We start from the raw sequence: 22330 nt of genomic DNA on the forward strand, positions 1-22330 counted from the left end.
CTGCTCCTTCAGTTATAGACCGCAGTGAAGGCGCACTATAAGAAGCTGGCTCTGCATATACTGTACCGAAGTAAGGTATAGTGCGTCCAGAGTCCAGTGAGTCCCCAAAGGTAGGCAGAGGTAAAGTAGATAATACTGTACTCTCAATTTAGGGGTAGCTGGGCTGAGCAGGGAGGTTTATCAGAGGGCAGTGTGAATGCATTTGTTGTACAAACTCAAACATGGCAGGATATCACCTTACTTCAGGCCAATATTTGTAGGAACATATTACTTTGTTTACTTTTATTTCTATGAGCCAAGTGGAGCTCAGTTACAAGTAAGTCATTTTCAATAGCATTACTTTCAAATATTGGCAATAGATTTATACAGCATCAAACAATACTTTGCATGTGCATGAAAGGCATTTCAGTGCAGAAAAAGATAGTTTGATAGATAGATAGAAAGATACTTTGTTTTCAAGATCACACTTAGCACAGTACAGTGAGTGACCTATGCAATCCTATGGGGAAACAAGCAGGTCAGTATCTTACAGGTAAGTTAGCGGTTCTCAAGTTCAGTCTCCGGGGGTTTGGGTCAATACTGGGCCAGCGTCTGACCAAGGTAGGTACTGCACCGTCACCAGTGGCACTGGGGCGGTTTGGTGCAGAGGTCACTGACCCCAATGGTATCCTTCGGAGGCTGGATGCACCTCAAAGAGGTACCGGTTACAGGTAAGTACTTGCAGGTCAGGAACACAGGCCCTGGGGGTGACGATCAGCACTGGGGGGCCACCAAAGAGCACTGAGACTGCCCCACCAGTGGCGCATGGGCAGCCGGGTGCAGATTGCAGAGTGCTAAAGAGGCGTCAGGAGTCCCTTTGAAACCAACGGAGATCATTGGTCAGGCAAAAGGGCTGCAGGCTTGCTTCCAAAGGTTGGCTGAGGGAATCCTATGACTGGAGACGTACGTTGGAAAGTAGGGGAATGCCGGGTTTCTGTCGGTTGGGCACACCAAGGCTGGGGTCTGCGGGTGCAGGGGTGTACATCTGTAAATATTACATGGTGCAGTGATAGTTCGGTCAGAGTTTCTATAGGAAGAGCATTTTTTTTCGCTAATAACTTTGGCAAGGATTAGTGAAAGTGCACAAAACTTTCCCCTCAAAAAAGGTCATCCCCCTCGGCTCCTTCATGAAAACCTTCCTGGAGATCCATCAAGAGGGGGCAAGAAGAAGGGGGGGGGAGGGAAAAGTGCAATTTTGCATGTTGATTCCAATACTTTCATTCCAGTACAACCTTACTTAGAAATCGTGCTTCTTGTGATTGGGTGTATCCCATTTTTGGGAAATTATCATTTAAAGAAGAGCTCAGGTTGGGCTTGAGGGGTTCATGCTTGGAAAAACTTAGACATATCCGGATGGTTGGTCCCTCAAGATTCTGCAACGGAAGAAAATGCCATGTAGGGATTTCTGGTTGGCCGTGGGAGCTTCTCTGCTGCCTGCCATTTAAGTACTCTGTTACTGATGCTGGTACTGCAGTATTGAGCGATCTGCTTAGCTGCCACGACTGAGACCAAAATGTTGTGGCTGCCGATTCAGATTTTTTCCAAAAAAAGAGAAAAATGACTACAATTCCAGACCCAACCACTAGATGGCGGAATAATGCACAGCATAGTGAATCCAGAAAGATTCACGCTTCAAAACTGAGCCTTAGTGTCATGTGATCCCAAAGGGACCAACCCACCCACATGAAGTTAAAAATGTAAAGATTTGGGGGCACTGTTACTGCAGTACCAGCACCTGATACTACAGTACCCAGCTATGAATACCCAAAGATTTTTTTTTTAAAGTACAAGTCTTCCATTGTAGGGTCAGGCAACATGGTGATCCAGCTTGGTGCTCCAATATCCACTATACAACTTGCATAACAGTGGCACTATACCAAACCTGGTGTCCGCGGGTCACACAGCAGGGGGGCAGTCTCTCAAGGGTCGGTGGAGTGGCGATCCCATCTGATGTCCTCAGGGTACCGGGACTGCCTGGATCGCTTATAGCCGCGTTATGGTGGCCCCAATTTTGTGCTCCAGAGGCAGCAACCAGCCCTCGCAGCTCCCTTCGGTGATTAAGAGCCATATGTATGGAGGTAATTTTGCGATCGCAAACTCCAAAATTCGCAGAATTTTGGCGTTTGCAATCGCAAATCAGCAGTGTCCAATGTATGACACAAAACACCCCTCACAAAATAAGGAATCGCAAATTTTGCGATTCCTTATTTTGCAATTGCATGTAAAGAATCGCAAATTTTGATTACTTAAATGCAATGTAGGAAGCACAGAAAAAGTGCAATTTGGACTTAAGGAATCAGCGTTTGCAATCGCAAAATTGCCTTCATACATGTGGCCCTAAGTCTCCTCTATTGGAGACCGATGACTCAGCAGGTGCCCGCCGTCATCCGCTTCATGGGTCCGTGAAGCAGGGATGTTGTCCGCAATGTTTGAAGGAGATAAGGCTGCCTGTTGGCCAAGAACGGTGGGCACAGCACAGTTAAGCCGCCATTCGCCACGCCATCCGAGCCACGCCCCTGCAATGGCAGGAGGTCATCTTAACCTACACTTCACAAATACACTACTGCATGTTTTATCACTACTGTCAAAAATATAGACGGTCTACCTCCAGGTGGAAGAAAGGAGATCACTTGGAGAACCCAGTGTTTGAGTGATAAAGACCCAATGATAACGCTATTCACAGAACTAACAGAGCGGAGTGTTGGTGCGGTCATTGGCAGCGCTGGCAGGGGCCATAGATGGTGCAAGCTGCAGTGGCCTCCTGATGAGGGCCCTAAAATGCATTTTTTTTTACAAATTAAGCCTTGCCCCCTATGCGAAAGAGCGACAGGTTCAGAGCTGGGGAGGAGACCCTCCGATCCCAGAATACCCCCCAATACGTTCCCAGGGGCGGCCCACACTTACCGTACACCTCCAGCCGATAGGACCTCTCCTGCGTGCCAGCCAGGTTGGTGGCGCGACAGGTGTACGAACCGGAGTCAGACACCTGGGCCTTGCTGAGCTCCAGGGCTTGCCCGCCCTCTCTGTACGCCATCTTGGGGCTGGAGACGATGGGGCGTAGATCCTTATACCAGGTGATGCTGGGGGCAGGGGATCCACGCGCCTCGCACTGAAGCACCACCGCGCGCCCCAACAGCACGGGCACCTCGGTCACTCCATCCGCTGCCCTGATAGTGGGGGGACCTGTAAAGAAAGAGAAAGAAGCAGAGAATGAGGTACTCCTGAGCCTTTACCATACACATACAGGAGGAAGTGACGTGGAGGTGGAAGGAAGGAAGCTGAGGTAGGAAGAGATGAGGTGGTGGCAGTGAGGTGGCAGTTTGAGGGCCGAAGGGACGTGCTGATGGCATTAATCAGGTGCCAGAGATAAGGGTGAGGCAAAGAGATCAAGCCTGGAGGGAAGCTGAGCAGTGTTCACTATTAGTCAGTGGCCTTGAAAGGCTGATAGGAGCAAGGAAGAGGTCATCCTGCGTCAGACTGATGTCTAAGGGGAGGGACAGACTCAGTCACATGTCAGGCGACGCAAACTAGGACCCTGTCACATTGAACTAGCCAGGCCTGGTGGATCAGCGACTAATAATTCCACTACAGGAACTATTGTTCAATGCTGTGGTCACAGGGGTGCTATTAGACTTTCATCCTCTTAAGGTTGATAACATAAATACCATGTATAGGGAATGTAGTTCGATGAAAGGGACTCACTGTGGATGTTTAGCCGGAAGTCCTTGGCCTGCTGGCCGGCGAGGTTGAAAGCCAGGCACCGATAGCTCCCTTGGTCTCCGGATTGGCTGTGATGGATTCGTAGCAGCTGACCCTCCTCTGAGACCTCCAGGCGAGGGTCCTCAAGAGACAGAGGCCTAATGAAGAGACATCAGAATAACATTTAGCAAGATAAGAAATATCCCACCTAAATTCGGTATCCCAGGAGGACGTCTGGTGCTTGGAAAGGAGTAAACATCCCACTCTGAGTAACAACCTATCGTCTTCAAGCCTGCGCTCTAAGTCCGGCATCCACAGTGGGTAAAGGCGGGCTAGCACAAGAGATGCCATCCCTTTAAGCCAGTTGATGTTTGAATAAAATCGGAACCACAGAGGCTAACTTTAAAGAGATTGTCCTAGTGCAGGAGCTTTGTGTGACTGATAAACAGCTAAAGACTGAGGGCCCGATTCACAAAGGTAAACTTAGACCTGAAGTCTAACTTTATGCTCGAAGTCTAACTTTGCACCAGGAGTCTAACTTAATGGATAAAGTCTAACTTTACACCTAAAGTGTAACTTTACACCAGGAGTCTAACTTAATGGATAAAGTCTAACTTTACACCTAAAGTGTAACTTTACACCTGAAGTCAAACTTTACACCTAAAGTCTAACTTTACACCTAAAGTGTAACTTTACACCTGAAGTCTAACTTTAGACCTGATGTCTAACTTTACACCTAAACCCTAACTTTACACCTGAAGTCAAGCTTTATGCCTGAAGTCTAACTTTACACCTGAAGTCTAACTTTACACCTAAAGTGTAACTTTACACCTGAAGTCTAACTTTAGACCTGATGTCTAACTTTAGACCTGATGTCTAACTTTACACCTAAACCCTAACTTTACACCTGAAGTCAAGCTTTATGCCTGAAGTCTAACTTTACACCTGAAGTCTAACTCTAGACCTGATGTCTAACTTTACACCTAAGGTATAACTTTACACCTAAAGTGTAATTTTACACCTGAAGTCTAACTTTAGACCTGATGTCTAACTTAATGCCTTAAAATAAGTTCTTAAAGTTTAGTCCTCCCAGAAGGCAATAGCAACTCTTCAATATATAGGTTAGCTGCTCGCCATTAAGCAACAAACCACTCCAATAAAATGGAGATTGTCGACCTGAAACACTCCTGCAGCGATAGAACACAGTGTCTATGACAAGAACGTTGAAACTGGATAACAGCCAGACTAGAATGGAAAGGAAGGAGCTTGACCTGCAGGGCACTGAGAGGACCTACAGGTATCAGCCGAGACCTGCCAACTCAAGAAAGACTAAGGGATCCATACATAACCGACTAAAATGAGACGGAGGGCAGGCAGCCATCCCACGAGACATACCGAACATTCACCATAGACCACTCGATTCCACGGAGCACAAGCTGACAGGTGGCTAACCCACTCAAGTGAAAGGTTGTGGGGCCTTCTCTGGATGCCTGGGGAGACAGTGGTTAGTGGGCAGTAACTCTGGTGGGTAGTGTTTACCACTGGTGTTCCAGGGCACCCTACTATTGCTCTCCCATTCCACAAGAAGCTGCTTCCGGTTGGCCTGGTTCAGAACCTGCCCAGTTTCATGGTAATCTGGTTCACCCCTAACCATGAAGAGGGATATCTCCTCTAAGAGGAAGCCCGCGGAGTGATGCAAAGTAGTTTTAGACAGGGCCACTGGAATTACGCAGCAGGAGAGGGCAAATTATGTGACAGGGTTGAGTAAATTATGCAACAAGAAAAGGCAAATTATGCTGCATAATGTGGCATTTTTGTAACAGTGTTACTTAACTCTTTCATCATTTTTCAACTTTGTGACACTGTCTGCACATTGGTGGCACCTCATTAGTACCCGTTAAACACCCAAATATAGCAATAAGCGACGAAAGTTGACAAATTCAGCTTTGCAAAGAGCCTGCCACAGCGCGGCAACACAAGTCGCTGCATTCTTAGTAACTTTTGAACCGTTTGACCTAGAAATTATTTTCTGTTTGTTGAAATCAGCAGATTATGCGGCAGATGTATAAATAGAACCACCCCAGGAGGGTGGACATTGGTGAGGAGCAGGTGGGCTGGATTTAAAGTTAGGGGTTGAGGAGGGGTTTAATGGATTTTCCTCTTCATATAAACAGCAGGACAGGATTATCCTTCCTGGGGGTGAGGAGTGGGGGGAGGGGGGAGAGGGGACACAGCTGTCCCAGGTGTGCTCAAGTGCTCTACAAGGATTTCTTTCAGCAGAGTGTCTGGGACTGCTAGTGGGGGGGAGGGGAACATGTTTTCTTTTGAAGGGTGATGTCAGAATTCCCAGGGTGGGGGCCTTGAAGCTCCCAGACTACAAAGTGAATGGACTTGGCTGAGTGAGGGGTCTCGAGTGGGGCACATCTCCCTCCCAGGTGTCATTACTGCATTTTTTGTCTCCAGAGTCAGGATTGACAGGTGGGAGACCGCAGGAAGCCTCCTTTAAAGCATGGTTCTAACACCTGGTGTGCGACAGGTTTACGAGATGAGCGAGCACCAGGCACCTGGTTCACTTGACTCCTACCCCGGCGAGGCCTCCTCTGCCCGGACAGGCTGTGCTGGGACAAATGCAGAAACACACTTTATTAACACAACTCTCAGTTGTGTATAGCTCCTATAGGGGCATAATAGGCACATTGAGTCTTCCAGGGAGGTACCGCAAGCCTGCACAAATGCTGTTGATGTCAGGTGTCCGTGTCCTGCAGAGTACTCTTGAGTTTGCACTGAAGGGGGCAGCACCTGTCACCAGGCGGTCCTCCCGCAGTGTACACTCGAATTGTACTGAAGGTGGCAGGGCCCGTCGCCAGCGGGCCCTCGCACAGTGTACTCTTGAGTTTGTACTGAAGGTGGCAGTGCCCGGCACCATGGGCCCTCCCACAGTGTACACTCGAATTGTACTGAAAGTGGTAGTGCCCATCTCCGGAGGGCCCTCCCGCAATGCAATCTCAAGTTTGTACTGAAGGTGGCAGTGCCCTTCGCCAGCGGGCCCTCGCGCAGTGTACTCTTAAGTTTGTACTGAAGGTGGCAGTGCCCATCGCTAGCGGGCCCTCATGTAGTTTACTCTTGACTTTCTACTGAATGAGGCAGTGCCCATCGCCAGAGGCCCCTCCCTCAGTGAACTCTTGAGTTTGTTTTGGCGGTGGCAGTGGTGGTTGCCAGGGGGTCTTCCCGCAGTGTACTCTTGAGTTTGTACTGAATGTGGCAGTGCCAGGCACCAGGGGCCCTCCCGTAGTGTACTCTTGAGTTTGACTGAGGTGGCAGTGGCCGGCGCCAGGGGCCCTCCCGCAGTGTACTCTCCAGTTTGTACTGAAGAGGGCAGTGCTCATCGCTAGGGGCCCTCGCGCAATGCACTCTTGAGTTTGTACTGAAGGTGACACTGCCCGGCGCCTGGGGCCCTCCCGCAGTGTACTCTTGAGCTTGTACTGAGGAGGGCAGTGCCCATCGCCAGCGAACCCTCGTGCAGTGTACTCTTCACTTTGTACTGATGGTGGCAGTGCTCCGCCAGAGGGCCCTCCCTCAGTGAACTCTTGAATTTGTTATGACGGTGGCGGTGGCTGTCGCCTGAACCCCATCTTTTTAGTTTGGGTTCAGAGGTGTCTACCTCTGCAAATTCGAACTTAGCTAGGGCAAAGCCCATCTTACCCACAGAGGTCACCCATAGCTCTAGCAACCCCACCATGACCAACAGGGTCAGGGGGCATAACTTGCTAACAGGCACGGGGCCAGGCCACCATGTCAAGGACAGTGCTGCCATGAAGGCCAACGCCCAGCAGAGGCTACTGACAGCTGTCAGTGCCCAGAACCACACCTTTAGCTCTTCACTGGTAGGTGAAGTGGCTGACTTACAGGCTTCTCTGGGCTTGGGGGGGGCCTGTCTGCTGTTTTAGAGTGCGGGTCACTACACTTGGTAGTGAACACCCTTCTTCCACCCTCTGTTCTGCCAGCTGAGGGGACAACAGTTCAGGCTGGACAGTTGCCTGAGTAGTCAGGTCATTTTGTTGGCTAGGGGGGACTTCACCAGTGCCAATTTTGGAGTCCTCCATTACTGGGATAGAATCTCCCTGGCTCACTGGAACTTTGGCTAACAGCAGTTTCCCACCTTTCCTACACTGTTTCGTCTTTTTCTTTTGGGTGAGGCCTATCATTGGACCAGTACCTCTTTTTGGCACAGCCCAACCTCTGGGGGGTCACTCCCAAGGGGACAATCAAGAAGGAGGTCTTTACTGACTACCACCTTTCTCCATCTAAAGTTCCCAGCTATTTCTATGAGCACTAGAACCACAGGCTTAACAGTCACACCCCCTGGGTCAGTCCATACTCTTTTTGTTTCCCATGGGACATACTGGTGTGGGAGTACCAACCTGTCATGCACGACAGTGTGGCTGACTTAGATCTCTCAGGGCAATGGCCGGGATTCCATTCACCAGTATGTGGTGGAAGTGTCTACTCCCCTCTGGTATCTTCAACTCACCTTCTGGGTCCATTTTCCAGTTGAAGGCTAGGAGGGCTTCCTCATCTGAGGAATCACCTTCTAAAGCTACACTGTCAACCCCCGGAGCTACACTAGGGGCTGTCATTTTTCTAGGACAGCTAGGGTCCTTGGTGTGGTGTCCTGTCTTTTGGCAATTGTGACACCATACCCTGTTGGGATCCCAATTCTTACCTTGATACCCACTTTAATTTGTGAGGTGTCTTTGGGCCCTCCCTCCTGCTCAGCTTTTTGGGGGGCTACCTGGGATGCCTTACTTTTATCTTTTAGAGGCTCACTGTGGTGTTTCCTCTGGGGAGGTTTTGTAACCCTTTTCTTTTGGTCACCCCCAGTGAACGTCCTAGTCACCCTTGTCTTGACCCAATGGTCCACCTTCTTTCCCACTTCTTCGGGAGAAATCAGTCCTAGGTCTACCAGATACTGATACAACTTTTCATCAATGCAATTACTTAATATGTGCTCTTTGATAAACATATTATAAAGGACATCATAATCTTGCACTTTACTTCCAGTCAACCAGCCACCTAGTGTTTCAACTGAGTAGTCAACAAAGTCAATCCAGGACTGTTTTGGGGTTTTGTGAGCCCCCCTGAATCTAATTCTGCACTCCTCAGTGGTGAGTCCAAATCCCGCAATCAGAGTTCTCTTCATGAGGTCATAAGACCCTGCATCTGCCCCTGTAAGGGTCAGGAATCTGTCTCTGCACTTACCAGAGAACAGTCCCCAAAGGAGTGCCCCGGTGAGTTTTTTCACCCTTCTGGCTTCACACGCCCTCTCAAAGGCTGTGAACCACTTGGTGATATCTTCACCATCCTCAAATTTAGGGACAATCCCTTTGGGGGTTTTGGGATCATAGGATCCTTCTTTTTCTATGTTTTTTAAATTGCTGCCACCATTGATGGGTCCTGGGCCCGTCTCTGCTCTTTCTTTTTCTAGAGCCAGGAGTCTGGACTCTAGGTCTAATCTTTTAGTCAGTCCGGCTAGCAGGATGTCCTCCTCATTGAGGCTGTCCTCAATGTCCTCAATAGTACCTGATCAACTAGGTACTAAGAGGTTGTTTCTTAGAGTCTGGGCCACTGGGGCCCCTTTCTCCCTAAGCAGTGGAGGGGGGCGATCTATCCAGTCATCCTCTTCCACTCCTTCTCCATCTGACTGGTCATCACCATTTTCAGATGGGTGGTCCTTAGCATACCCAGCCAACAGCTCCTGGCGCTTTTGTTTGCTGGGATGGGGACCCACGGCTATGTTTTTAAGTTTACATAGGGACCTTACTTCCTTGAAAGACAAGTGAAGGTAAGGGGTAAGGTCCAGTGCTGTCACCTGCGGTTGTGCGCAGCTTTATTTCATTAGATTGTGGCTGCTGCTGCCATCTGCATTGTGCATTTTTTGTTCTGCCTTATTACTTAGTGGAATAGAAACTTGTAGTAGCCGAGCTCTGTTTCACTTTCCATTCTCCATTTTGGATCCTGGTTTGTTGTGTGTTCCCTTGGCCCGTCCACCCTCCCCGCTGACGCCTCCCAGCTGACCCTCCCACGCTCCGCCCCCTCCACCATCCATTTAAGTCGAATGCCCCAACGCGCAGCGTCCACGCGCTGCGGCCGCGCCGAAGGTGCGCCAAAGGTAAGCCCGTCTACGCCCGTCCGCGCCAAGACCGCGCCCAGCGCCAGACCCCCTGGTTCCCTTAAGTCCCAGCCCACCCGCATTACATACGATTCCTCCTCCCTCCTTGCACTAAACCCCGGCCGACTCCCCAACTGCGCCCAAGCCGCACCTGGACACACCCATGGACCCTTCACATGCAACTCCTGCAAGTTTGACGGCACAAAAACAAATTCCTCATCCACTAACACCAAACATAGATCTGACGCCAACCACCTAAAATGCATCCTACTCAACACCCGATCGGTCCACAGCCACGCCATCAACCTTTGGAATCTACTAGACACCATCTCTCCAGACGTCGCATTCCTAACAGAAACTTGGATGAACGCCTCTTCAGCCCCAGACATCACCATAGCCATCCCGGAAGGCTACAAGATCATCCGAAAAGATCGCACCATCCAAACAGGAGGAGGCATCGTCATCGTCCACAAGAACACCATTCGCATCACTACCAGCTCGGACGTCAACCTCTCTAGCGCCGAACACCTTCACTTCCAGATCCACACCGACCCCAAGACCATACTCAGAGGCACCCTCCTCTACAGGCCACCAGGACCCCGTGCACAATTCACTGAAGACATCACTGATTTTATCACCCAACACGCTCTCTCCTCCGAGGACTACATTCTATTGGGAGACCTCAATTTTCACCTGGAAAAGAGCAACGACAACAACACCACCACCCTTCTGGACAATTTCGCCAACCTCGGACTCAAACAACTTGTTAATACCCCCACACACCAAGCAGGACACACTCTCGACCCTATCTTCACCTCCAGCAAACATATTTCCTTCAGTCACACCACAGTTCTCCAATGGACGGACCACAGCTGCGTTCACTTTGTTTACATTAAGACCACAACCCACAACCATCCTCAACCTACCCTGCGAAGAAACTGGAACAAAATCACCATCGACCAGATCTCCACATCGCTTCTTCAAAACCCCCCTGCCCACTCATCGAACCCCAACCAAGCAGCCATTAACCTCACTCAAAGGCTAAGCAACACCGCCGACAACCTAGCACCTTTGAAAAAATGTCAAATCAAACTAGGCAGCAAAAACGCCCCCTGGTTCAACGAGGATCTTAAGAAATCCAAGAAACTCTGTCGCTCCCTTGAGAAGGCCTGGAAAAAAGACCGAAACACCAACACCAGGGACGCCTTCAAAAACGCCACCCGCATACACCACCAATTGATCCAGACTGCCAAGAAAACCGCATTCAAAGACCGACTAGACAAAAACGCCCACAACAGCAAGGAATTATTCAACATCGTCAAAGAGTTTACCAACCCCACTGCCAACTCCAACGACATCACCCCCTCTCAAACCCTTTGCGACTCCCTAGCTTCGTTCTTCCACGACAAAATCGCAGACATCCACAACAGCTTCGACAACCAACCCGAAAACCAACCCACCCAACCCTCTGCCGTACCTTCACCCCCCTTGAACATCCTTAATGACTGGAACCCAATCTCCACTGAGGACACCATCCGCCTGATGAACTCCATCCACTCAGGATCCCCCACAGACCCTTGCCCTCACCACATCTTCAACAAAGCAGACTCCATCATAGCACCACACCTCCGAGACGTCATCAACTGCACCTTCAACTAAGGCACCTTCCCAGAAAGCTGGAAACACGCCGAACTCAGCGCCCTTCTGAAAAAACCCACAGCTGACCCCACCGAACTCAAAAACTACTGCCCCATCTCGCTCCTTCCATTCCCGGCCAAAGTCATCGAGAAAGCTGTCAACAACCAGCTCGCCGCCTTCCTCGAAGCCAACAAATCCCTCGACTCCTCACAGTCCGGCTTCCGAGCCAAACACAGTACTGAGACCGCACTCATCGCAGCAACAGACGACATCCGAACTCTACTGGACAATGGAGACACAGTCGCCCTCATCCTCCTCGACCTCTCCGCAGCCTTCGACACAGTCTGTCATAACACCCTGTTACAACGACTCAGAAACATCGGAATCCAAGGAAAAGCACTGGAATGGATCACCTCATTCCTTGCCGGAAGAACTCAGAGAGTACGCCTCCCACCATTCAAGTCAGAGGCCACTGAAGTCATCTGCGGCGTGCCACAAGGATCTTCACTCAGCTCCACCCTCTTCAACGTATACATGAGCCCCCTCGCGACCATCGCACGCCAACACAACCTCAACATCATCTCCTACGCTGATGACACTCAACTGATCCTCTCACTCACCAAAGACCCAAACATCGCCAAAACCAACCTACATGAAGGAATGAAAGAGATAGCCGAATGGATGAAGCATAGTCGTCTGAAACTGAATTCAGACAAAACAGAAGTCCTTATCTTAGGTACCTCCCCCTCCGCCTGGGACGACTCTTGGTGGCCAGAGGCCCTACCCATGCACTGGTTACAAGCCGCCTGGACTACGGAAACACCCTCTACGCCGGTACCACCGCAAAACTTCAGAAAAAACTCCAACGCATCCAGAACGCATCAGCCAGAGTCATATTAGACATCCCGCGTAAAGAACACATTTCTGGTCACCTGAAAAACCTCCACTGGCTCCCCGTCAATAAGAGGATAACTTTCCGCCTCCTCACCCACGCACACAAAGCTCTTTACGAACTTGGACCCGAATGCCTCAATACACGTCTTTCCTTCTACCACCCCCCCCCCGCCAGCTGCGCTCTTCCAACCAAGCCCTCGCTGCTGTTCCCCGCGTCAACAAAACCACCATGGGAGGAAGATCATTCTCCTACCTAGCGGCCAAAACCTGGAACTCACTTCCCATGCACCTTCGCCTCACTCAAAACCACCTAGCATTCAGAAAGCAACTTAAAACCTCGATATTCGAGAAGTAATTCCCCACCCCTCTCCAAGCGCCTTGAGACCCTCTGGGTATGTAGCGCGCTATATAAATTTATTGACTTGAACCCTGTCCTCTAAGTCATTGTGGTTATTTTCACTAACAGCTGCGTTCTTGTTTTGAGACATTGATAAAAAAAACATTCTAACCCCTCTAACCCTGGATAAAGAGACTTTTTCTTTTCTAAAATTCTAAAGGGACTTAACCAAGGCCCTAACAAGACTTTTAGTAGTTTTCCAAAAAAAAGCCAATTTGAAAAAAATCTGAATTCTAAAGACAATTTAAGAGTTCTGTCCTGTGATCAGGTGGTAACCTAGAAGTACAACAAATGCAAACTTGTATAGCCCACTGCTGATCCACCAATCTAGGAAGCTGGCTCTGTATATACTATACCAAAGTGAGGTATAGTGTACACAGAGTCCAGGGAAACCCCAAAGGTAGGCAGAGCTGGGTTTAAAGTTAAGGGTTGAGGCGGGGTTTGGGGGTTTAATGGATTTTCTTCTTCTCATTAACTGCAGGATCATCCTTCCTGGGGGGTGGGGGAGCACAGCTGTCCCAGGTGTGCTCAAGTGCTCCACAAGGACTTCTTTCAGCATAGGGGCTGGGGCTGCTGGTGGGGGGGGTAAGGGGGGGGGGGGGGGGCACTGTGTTTTCTCTTGAAGGGTGATGTCAGAATTCCCAGGGTGGGGGGCTTGAAGCTCCCAGACTACAAAGTAAGTTAGATAGAACCATACTCTCTATTTGTGGAAGTGTGGTCGATCAGTAAGGCAGTATCAGAGGACAGTGTAAAACATTTTTGTACCCACTCAATCAGCAAAGGATTTCACTTAAGGATTTTACACACTCAAAGACTGAACTTCAGACCAATTGGTTTTGTATAAAAATATTCTTTTAGTTGTTTTATTTTCTAGAACCAAGCAAGCCTGGCACAGGTAAGTTGATAAAATACTTTGCAGTAAATATACAGTTTACAATGCAATTGTGAATGTACGTTGAAATGGTTACAGTGTGAATTACTAGTAATGCAATACTGTGAAACGCTGTACATATACTTTGTATCGACTTTGCAATGAAAATTATAGGTAAGTTACTTTTATGTTACTTTTCGGTTTTGTTTTTTTAGCTGCAGGCTCCGTCCAGGAAGACTTGCGGGAGGAGCCAACAGGTGGGCAGTTAAGTTGGAGGGCTCGTGATGTAGGTGTACCTCGGGTTCCTTTCTCCAGGGCGCACGGCGGCTGGCTGCAGGGGTGTCTTTTGAGGTTGGATTTCACCTTACCAGGCCACTCACGGTTGGGGGTGGGGGTCTCCATGCAGAGGTTGCAGGTGACATCGGGGAGTCCTGGAGAGGTCAAACCACAGACTCAGACTCTGGAGCACTGAGGGACCTTGCTAGGACCGGTGGGGCACATGAACTCAGGCTGTGGCGTGGGGTGCAGTGGTAGCTCCAGGCATCAGGTTTCTTTTTCCTCAGCAGGCTCAGGGTCTGTTTTCGGAGTCTCTTTTGAACAGGGCTGCTGTTCACAGGAGGTCCGGTCTTTGTTGAAGGCAGTCAGTCCTCCTGGGAGTTCTGGAGGTCACTGGCTACAGGACAAGACGATTTTTGGCACAGGATCTCTGGAAACTGCAGACGGGCTGGTAGAACTGGGGCCAAGTCAGTTGTTCTCTGCAGTCTCCTCTGCTTGGCGTCTTATCTCGTCCTTTTTCTTCTTAGGTTGTGGGAATCTGCCTTCTTGGTTTAGGGCTGCCCCCTAAATACTGTATTTAGGGGGCGTTTAGGGGTCTTGGGATCCGAAGCCAATGGGCTACGGACCTTAGGGTGACTTTACCCTTGGTGTGCTCACCCCACATGGGAGAGTGGGCACAATCCCTAACACTGATTGGGGAGTGCCCGCCATCTGCAAGATGGCGGCACTGAAGAGTGAGCTTCACCTCGCCTCCCCCGCCTGAGGGGTGGAGTTGGAAGAGGTGGGCACACCTTCTGGGCTGGCTAGTTTTTTCCGCCTGTCTTCCCACCGAAAAGGAGGCTAGTCAGGAAGGGGGCCTACTCCTGATAGCAGGAGAGGCTGGGGGTCACATTACAAAGGCTGCCAGCCCTTTGAAGCTCCCCTGCCACAGATGGCTCTTCCTGGACTGGGGGAGGTGTGAACACCTCCGCCCAGGAAAGGCTTAATTTCAGTCAGGGAACCCAACAGAGACTGGTCGTTTTTCAGGGGGCATCTCTAAGACACCCTCTCTGTGCATTTTTCATTTAATCTCTCACTGACATCAGTGTGGGTTTAATGTGCTGAGAAGTTTGATACCAAACTTCTCAGTTTTCAGTGTAGCCATGATGGTGCTGCAGAGTTCGTAATGACAAGCTCCAAACACAATATACTCCTAATGGCAGCACTGCACTTACAATTGTATTGTATTGTAAATGCATTTGTATGGCGCTTACTACCCCAGACGAGGCGTCAAAGCGCTTTTTGGCGAGTAGCACGCTACTCCGGGACCCATTGAGGATTAGTGTTGAATTAGTATAGTAAAACATGCAAGTCAATTTTAAGTAGTGGATATGTTAGTCAGTTATTTGGATTCGGAAGGATAGCAGAAGGATAGAAGAGGAAAAAAAGGTTTGTATTTATATAGCGCTTCTTACCCCTGATGGGGTGTTGAAGTGCTTTTTTTGGTGAGTAACATGCTACTCCAGAATCCATAAAGGATTAGTGGTGAATTAGTATGATGAAATATTAAAGTAATTCGCTCGGAAATGGTCTGAGATACTCATGAGCATGTTTCCACTGACGCTTGATTCATCGTAGCTATGTCACTATTAAATCACATTACTTTCATTTGATTACACAGCAGCCCGAAACACCAGCATGTTTTCATTGACGCTCGACGCAAGTCGTCGTATTATTTTAGTCACCTTGTAATTAATTCATGCTATCTTCTCCAAGCACGATCGCACTAATATTTTCTCCATTCTAACACGGCCACCTTGTTTTCATATCACTTTTGTGCAAGTATCCGGTTCACTAGATAAATATCACAGGATTCTATCACATTGATCTTATAACGTGCACTTTTGGGACATAGCTCCACTGTATATACCTCGTCCAGTATCGCTCACAGTAAACGCTCATGGTAAACCGAACACCATTAACTAAAATAGAACCCCGCACTGTAAGATAACCAGCACATTACTTTGAATGTAATGATGATTTCATAACTGCTTTACAGCATATTTTGTTTAATTATAGAGTGACTCCTGATGAAGGGCACCCTGCCCGAAATGCATTGGATATTGGATAATTGAAAGGGTCACGATGATGGCCTTTGAAATTACATATTAATGGGTTGAATTGAATTTCATTATATAAATTCATTGGATTACAAACCTTGACGACTGTCTATTTCAATGCACAACATAAAAGGACTTAAACCCTTTATTCAGAGAGGGCAGAAGAGTGTGCCCAGGGGATTCAACCCAATGCTCAGAGCGGAGTTATTCATTTCTTAAGAATGGACTTAGACACAGTTGGGATACAGGGCTCATGCACCTGCACTCTCACCACTGGTATAGGGCACCCACCTAGAGGGGTGACTGACCTATGCCAGGGCAGTGGGTTGTAAGCATGGCACACAGGGATGTGTGCCATGTCGACTCTTCACTTTGTTCTGCACCAAAACACGCAGCCTGCAAAGGCAGTGTGTGGGTGCAGGACCTCTAAGAGTGGCACAAAAAGTGCTGCAGCCCTTAGGGGTCTTCCCTGGTCATAGCGCCCTGGGTACTTGTGGTACCATTTACCAGGGGCTGACCTGTGGCCAGAGATGCCAATTGGGTTAGGTTTGGGGAAGAACACAGGCCCTGGGATTCTGATTGGCTGGGACCCAGGGCACATCAAGTCAAAGTGCATCAGTAGTCTGGCAAAAAGTGGGGGTTTACTGCAACAGAAACCCGCTTTCCTACAGAAAAGAGCAGAAATGCTCCGTATCTGATAGATACAGCGCATTCCTGCCCTTTTCTTTTGACGCAGGGCCGTGCAGCAGGAAGACTTGAGGGGCTGCCCCACACCAAAACCTCATAAATGAGACCTTGAATTACTAAGTGAATCATAGCAGGATAGTGGGTAATGGTGTCAATAAAGGCCTCAGTTGGTTATAAGGTGTCTCTCTTTCTTTTTTAAATTACTTATGGGATAAAGTACCCCCTGTCATACATTATAAGGATATTGCAAGCCATGGAGAAGGTCCATGACCAGATAGAAGAGAGCGTCTCAAGAAGAGTTCCGTAATAAGGTTATGGAACTCTGAGGTGACCTCAATATACTTACCATGTATGGTAGGGGGTGCTTTATTCCTCATCACACATGGACACACCATCACCGTGCCCACAAACCGCTTAAATACTTGGTGTGAAGTTCTTTCCTATGAAAAAGAGCGCAAGTTTGCAAACATGAAGATTAAAAATAGAGGGCCTTATTCATGATCTTGTGACGTAGAGCGGCGCCTCAAGCCTTTCTGCTGCGCTGCCCGATGCCAATAGAAAAGGATAGGAATGCGCTGTATCTATCAGATACGGTGCATTCCTATCCTTTCACCCAGCGCTGGCGCACAAATGGCTGCCAAGCCCCAGTGCAAGGGTATCTGCATTTTAGGGTTGATTGTTTTTGTGCAGGAAGGTGTCCCTCCTGCACAAAAACAAGCAATGGAGGCGATTTCCTCTGCGTGCTGCGGGATGCAGCTCCAACAGACAGAGGAAAAACAAGGAAAATAATGTTATTTCGAAGCATTCACAGGTATACGCGATCGCATAAATATGGGAAAGTGTCACATGCCGTGGGTGCTACACCCACCGTAACGCCCATGCCACGCCTCCCCATCGCAGTCTGAGGCAACACAGAGCTTGTGCTGAGCTGCCTCAGTCCATATCTACCAGGCCACGAAAGCCACGCAGGGCGGGTTTACATGGCCGTGTAGATACGTCCCTGCAGAGTGCGCTGCAGGACCGTCACTGAAAGTGACGTTCCTGTTCCTCGTAAATGAGGCCCAGAATTTCTAGTGCAAAATTAAGCACATCAAAAAAGCTATAAAATATTAGTTGCAAAAAGATTTAAAAAATCAGTTTAATACAGGTTATTTTATTTTTATGCACAGTAGCTCAGAATGTGTAGAAACATGCAGAAAGATTGTAACACTTCTATAATTACCTAAGTAGTGCATAAATAAACATGTTGCTATATCACTTCTTATTTGATGATACATTTTATTGCATTTCTAATAAATTTTCTCTTGAAACTTAAAACATGTTGCTATAAATTTCTCCTGTCTGCTAACTGCTTTTCATTTTTGAAAATCATATCGGGACAATGAAAAGCCAGATCCTGCTTTGCTTGTATAAATTGCAGCTGCAAGTATCCTCTGTAACACGCCTCTCGCCCTTGCTGCTCGCTCTGGCAGCGAGCATTGTGAGGTCAGACTCAACTGTAATAAGTTATTACAGTCGAGCGTCTATGGGCCTCATTTATGAGGCCGTGCGTCACTTTTACGCCGCCGGTGCATCACTTTTTGTGACGCACCAGCAACGTGAAAAATGTGCCTTGTTGCACCATATTTACAAAGTGACGCATCTAGGTAGATGCGTCACTTTGTAAACCCCTGCGCTAAATTATACCTGCGCCAGGTATAATGTATGCAGGGGGCGTTCTGACGCAAGATCCATCCCTTAATTAGCGCCGAGACGCCCACGGGTATTCGCCGCGCTCTACAAATGTCAATAAATAAATAAATAAATAAATAAATAAGAAAGGGTCACAGAAGTGACACAGTGAAATCTATTAGATTTCACTGCGCCACTTCTAGGACACAAATGTGTCATTTTCTTATGCCTGCCTCATGGCAGGTGTAAGACTGATGCAGGCCCTTTTGACATGTGAAAGGACACATTGCTGGAGTTGCGTCACTTTTGTGACACACTCCAGCAATGCGTCACTTTTGCGCCATACAGATACGTCAGAAATACTGACGTATCTGAAACTCCTTGCGCCATGATGCGTCATACTGTAAATATGACGCATCATTGGTGTCGCGAGGAGGGCGCAATGAAAAGTGACGCATAGCTGTTTTCACGTAGCGATGCGTCACTTTTCATAAATGAGGTCCTATGTCTTTTCTTTATAGTCGGTGGCTGGGTGCTTCACAAGTCGCCGATCATAAAGGAATTAGGTGGGGTTACTTTTTATACAAGGGTCGCAGAATTGCATGTATTGTATTATGTTTAAAAAATGGAAAAGAGAAAAAGAGAATCGTTTTGTAACTAACAGGCATGACATGTACGTGGAGCTGGCCGGCCGCCACAAATGTCATACCTGGCAGTGCTCGCGACCCCCAAATGAGTGATTCCTGAGAAATTGGACACAGGCCTTGGAGCGGTCTCAGAAATTATTGTGCCTGCAGAGGGAAGTTGCTTGTGATTCAGTGTATAAACATATGAGGGAACAGAAACACTGCTCCCCAGAAAGCATATTATGGTGAGTGAAGCTGCTCTGAAGAGGAAAATAAATAGAAGGTAGCTGCGCACAACATGCACTATCCCACTTTCACCACACGATGGCGCTGTTGTACTGTTCTTGGAAAGCCAAGTCTGGTCACTACACATGTCGTAGCATGAGGAAAATGCATATCACCAGCTGAGTGCTTTTACTAATTTTTGTGCTTCATATATTGTCCTACCAATAATGCAGTCTGAATATTGATTCACGTAATACTGTGAAGGGAAGTTTAAACAGGTGGGTTCATAACCATATCAGATGGAATACAGAATAAATGCAAATGCGAAGAATATAAAAGAAAAGTATATGCCACTCTGCGCAGCTGCACATCGGGTTTATACCAAGGCGTTTGTTTGTGTGTCTTTATTTTCTAAAGGGTGTTTTACCGGATCCAGGGTGCGGGCAGCTACTTTAGACTGTATTGTAAAACCACTGTTAGTGCAGGTCTTTCATGTAGTAAAGTCGCTGTAACATCTGTCGGGCGGTAAGCAGGGTTTCTACGGCCACTTATGCTGTACTGTGGTTAAAGGTGGAATTTCACCTTCGCCCTAAGTAATAAACGCATGAATGTGATTTTATGGGTGTGGCTGTAGAAACATGATGCGTTTTTGCCGAATAGTCTTTGTGAAGCGGCAAAGGCTATTCAGAGGAAGGGGCTAATTTACGAGAGGCGTGCGCCGCCGTGGCGTCCCTTTTTATGACACACCGGTGGCGCAAGCTTCTCAATCATATCTATGAGACGACGCAAAGCCCCCCGCAAGGCCTGGTAGATATGGAAAAAAAACAAAGCAGTGTGCGTTGCCTTACTCTTCATCAAGATGGCGTTCCATGGATGTTGCGGTGCGTGTTCCAGCGCAGCACCCAGGGATTCTGACGCTGCCCTAGGTTTACTTAATCACATAAACCTGCGGCAGCGCCGTAGGCTCACGCCTCCCCAGAGCGGGCGCAACAAGGAGGAATATTTTCATTTCTCCTTGCTTTTTCCTCTTTCCATGTGCGCTGCATTCCGCAGCTCACAGAGAAAGAGGCAGACACCTCTCCAGATTGTTTATGTGCAGGAAGGGGCCCCTGCCTGCACAGAAATGATTCTGTTTACAACGCAGGCACCCTTGCACCCTGTGCCTACGTTGGCGGTAGGGCAGGCAGCTAATTGTGCTCCAGTGCGAGGTGAGGGTAGCGCTGCAAGAGGACTTGCGGCGCTGCCCTAAGCCAATTCCTCGTTTCCAAATGAGGCCCTTAATGCGCTGTGCACTGCGCCTTAATGAAAAGGTCGGATTGGCTCCTGTTCTGTTTGGTATTTATTCTGTTATGACACGCAGGGTTCTCGCCCCGGCTGCAGTGCGCAGTCTAGTGTTGCACGTCACGTAGGCAACGTGACGTGCGTGGCGGCCATGTTGGGCTGCGCGCGCAAAGCGCAGCGCGAGAGAGTAGCGCGGGAGCCGGCACGGAGAAGACAGGCTCGGCGCTCTTCAGGGACTAATGTAAATAAATTCCCTCAAACAGCACAACATCTCAGGAGTGGTTATTGGGAGGGACACATACATTACAGTGGCGACGAGGGTGGGATGGCAGACCCCCTCCCCCATACATAGCACTGAAGGAACAGCAATACCAAGCAGCACCACAAAGCCAAGTGCCCAGAGGACAGAACAAGGAGCTACACAAACACCCTGAAGAGCGTGGCAGAGCCTCCAGGAGATCAGAGGAGCAACACAGACAATCCTCAGTGAGTAGACCGGCCCAGAACCGCGACGCAAAGCGCGCCAAATCACACTGCGACCCGCAGGACAAGTGGGACCGCGCTGGATACCTCGGAAAAACGTGAGGGGGCTGAGGCAGGAAGTCCCCAACCCCAAGCAAGGAAGAGCAAGACAACACGCCAGGAAGCCCTAGAAGTCAGGGAAGTACGCAGTTGAAGGCCAAGGGCGAGAAGATGAGTGCGCAAGCGGGGTATGCGATGGGGCCGGTGCAGTTCCTGCCCAGACCTGGAGAACCACTCATGAAATGGGAGGACTGGAGAGAATACATCGACAATTTCATCGGAGTATTAGAGGATGAAAACGAAGAACAATTCAAATCTTCTAGGAAAAAACGCATTTTGCTACTGAACTTAGGCCCCAAAGGCCTGTGGATCTACAAGAGCCTAGTTCCAAAACAGAGAGCGGCCACAGACGACGATGTGTATGCCCACGCGATTGAGGACCTAAATAAATATTTCAGTCCGGCGATATGCGTCTCAGTGGACAGATTCAACTTCCAGCAGAGGAAGCAACAACCAGGAGAGACGGTAGAAGAATACGTGGCAGCGCTGAAGAAGCTGGCGTCCACGTGCAGGTATGCCAACTGGGAGGAGGAGTTCATAAAAGACCAGGTGGTGATGCACACCACGTGCACTGCAGTGCAGGACAAACTATGGGCCAGTGGGGATACCACCCTCAAGGAGGTGCTAGTCATCGTCAAAAGAGCTGAACTGGCACGCAGGTGCGCGGAGGCAACAAAGAAGGAAACGGCGCCCAGCGTCATGGTGAACAAAGTGGACAACGAAGAGCCCCGCAGGGATTACCAGAGCAGGAAGCCGTCAGAGAAGGGACCGGGAAAGTGGCAAGGCCACAATGGCCCCCCGTGAAAACAAGCAGGAACCAACAAAAAGACATGCTACAGATGCGGAAGCTGGTCGCACGAGGCGCACGACAGAAAGTGTCCAGCGTTCCTCGCCAAATGCATGTATTGCGGAATCATCGGCCATTACGAGAAGGTGTGTCGGAAGAAGGCTTCTAAGGGCACCGTGAGGTACGTTGGGCAAGAAAGCGAAGATCAAGAAGAGGGAGCTGAAGAAGAAGTGGTAACAGTACTCTGCATCTACGATGAGGTATTGAGTGTAGAAGGCCAAGTTGTAAGCGTCAACGGCAAAAGGATTATGAAACTGGTCCTGGATATGTCGATCGGAGGCATCACAATCCAGGTGGTGGCAGACACTGGCTCACCCTACACCATCGTC

At 48.9% G+C, this 22330-nt stretch overlaps 1 protein-coding gene across 1 annotated transcript in view; it reads right to left on the minus strand.

Moving 5' to 3' along the window:
* Positions 1-22330, minus strand: part of HMCN2 (hemicentin 2) — a 563480-nt gene that overhangs the window by 233781 nt on the left and 307369 nt on the right. Inside the window, exons 30-31 of the mRNA XM_086924818.1 lie at positions 3742-3896; positions 2944-3222 (exon numbers count right to left, since the gene is read on the minus strand). Coding sequence (XP_086780944.1) covers positions 2944-3222; positions 3742-3896 — 434 coding nt within the window. The remainder of the gene's footprint in view (positions 1-2943; positions 3223-3741; positions 3897-22330) is intronic.

Source organism: Lissotriton vulgaris, chromosome 5, assembly GCF_964263255.1.
Source record: "Lissotriton vulgaris chromosome 5, aLisVul1.2, whole genome shotgun sequence".
In the NCBI taxonomy this organism is placed as follows: Eukaryota; Metazoa; Chordata; class Amphibia; order Caudata; family Salamandridae; genus Lissotriton; species Lissotriton vulgaris.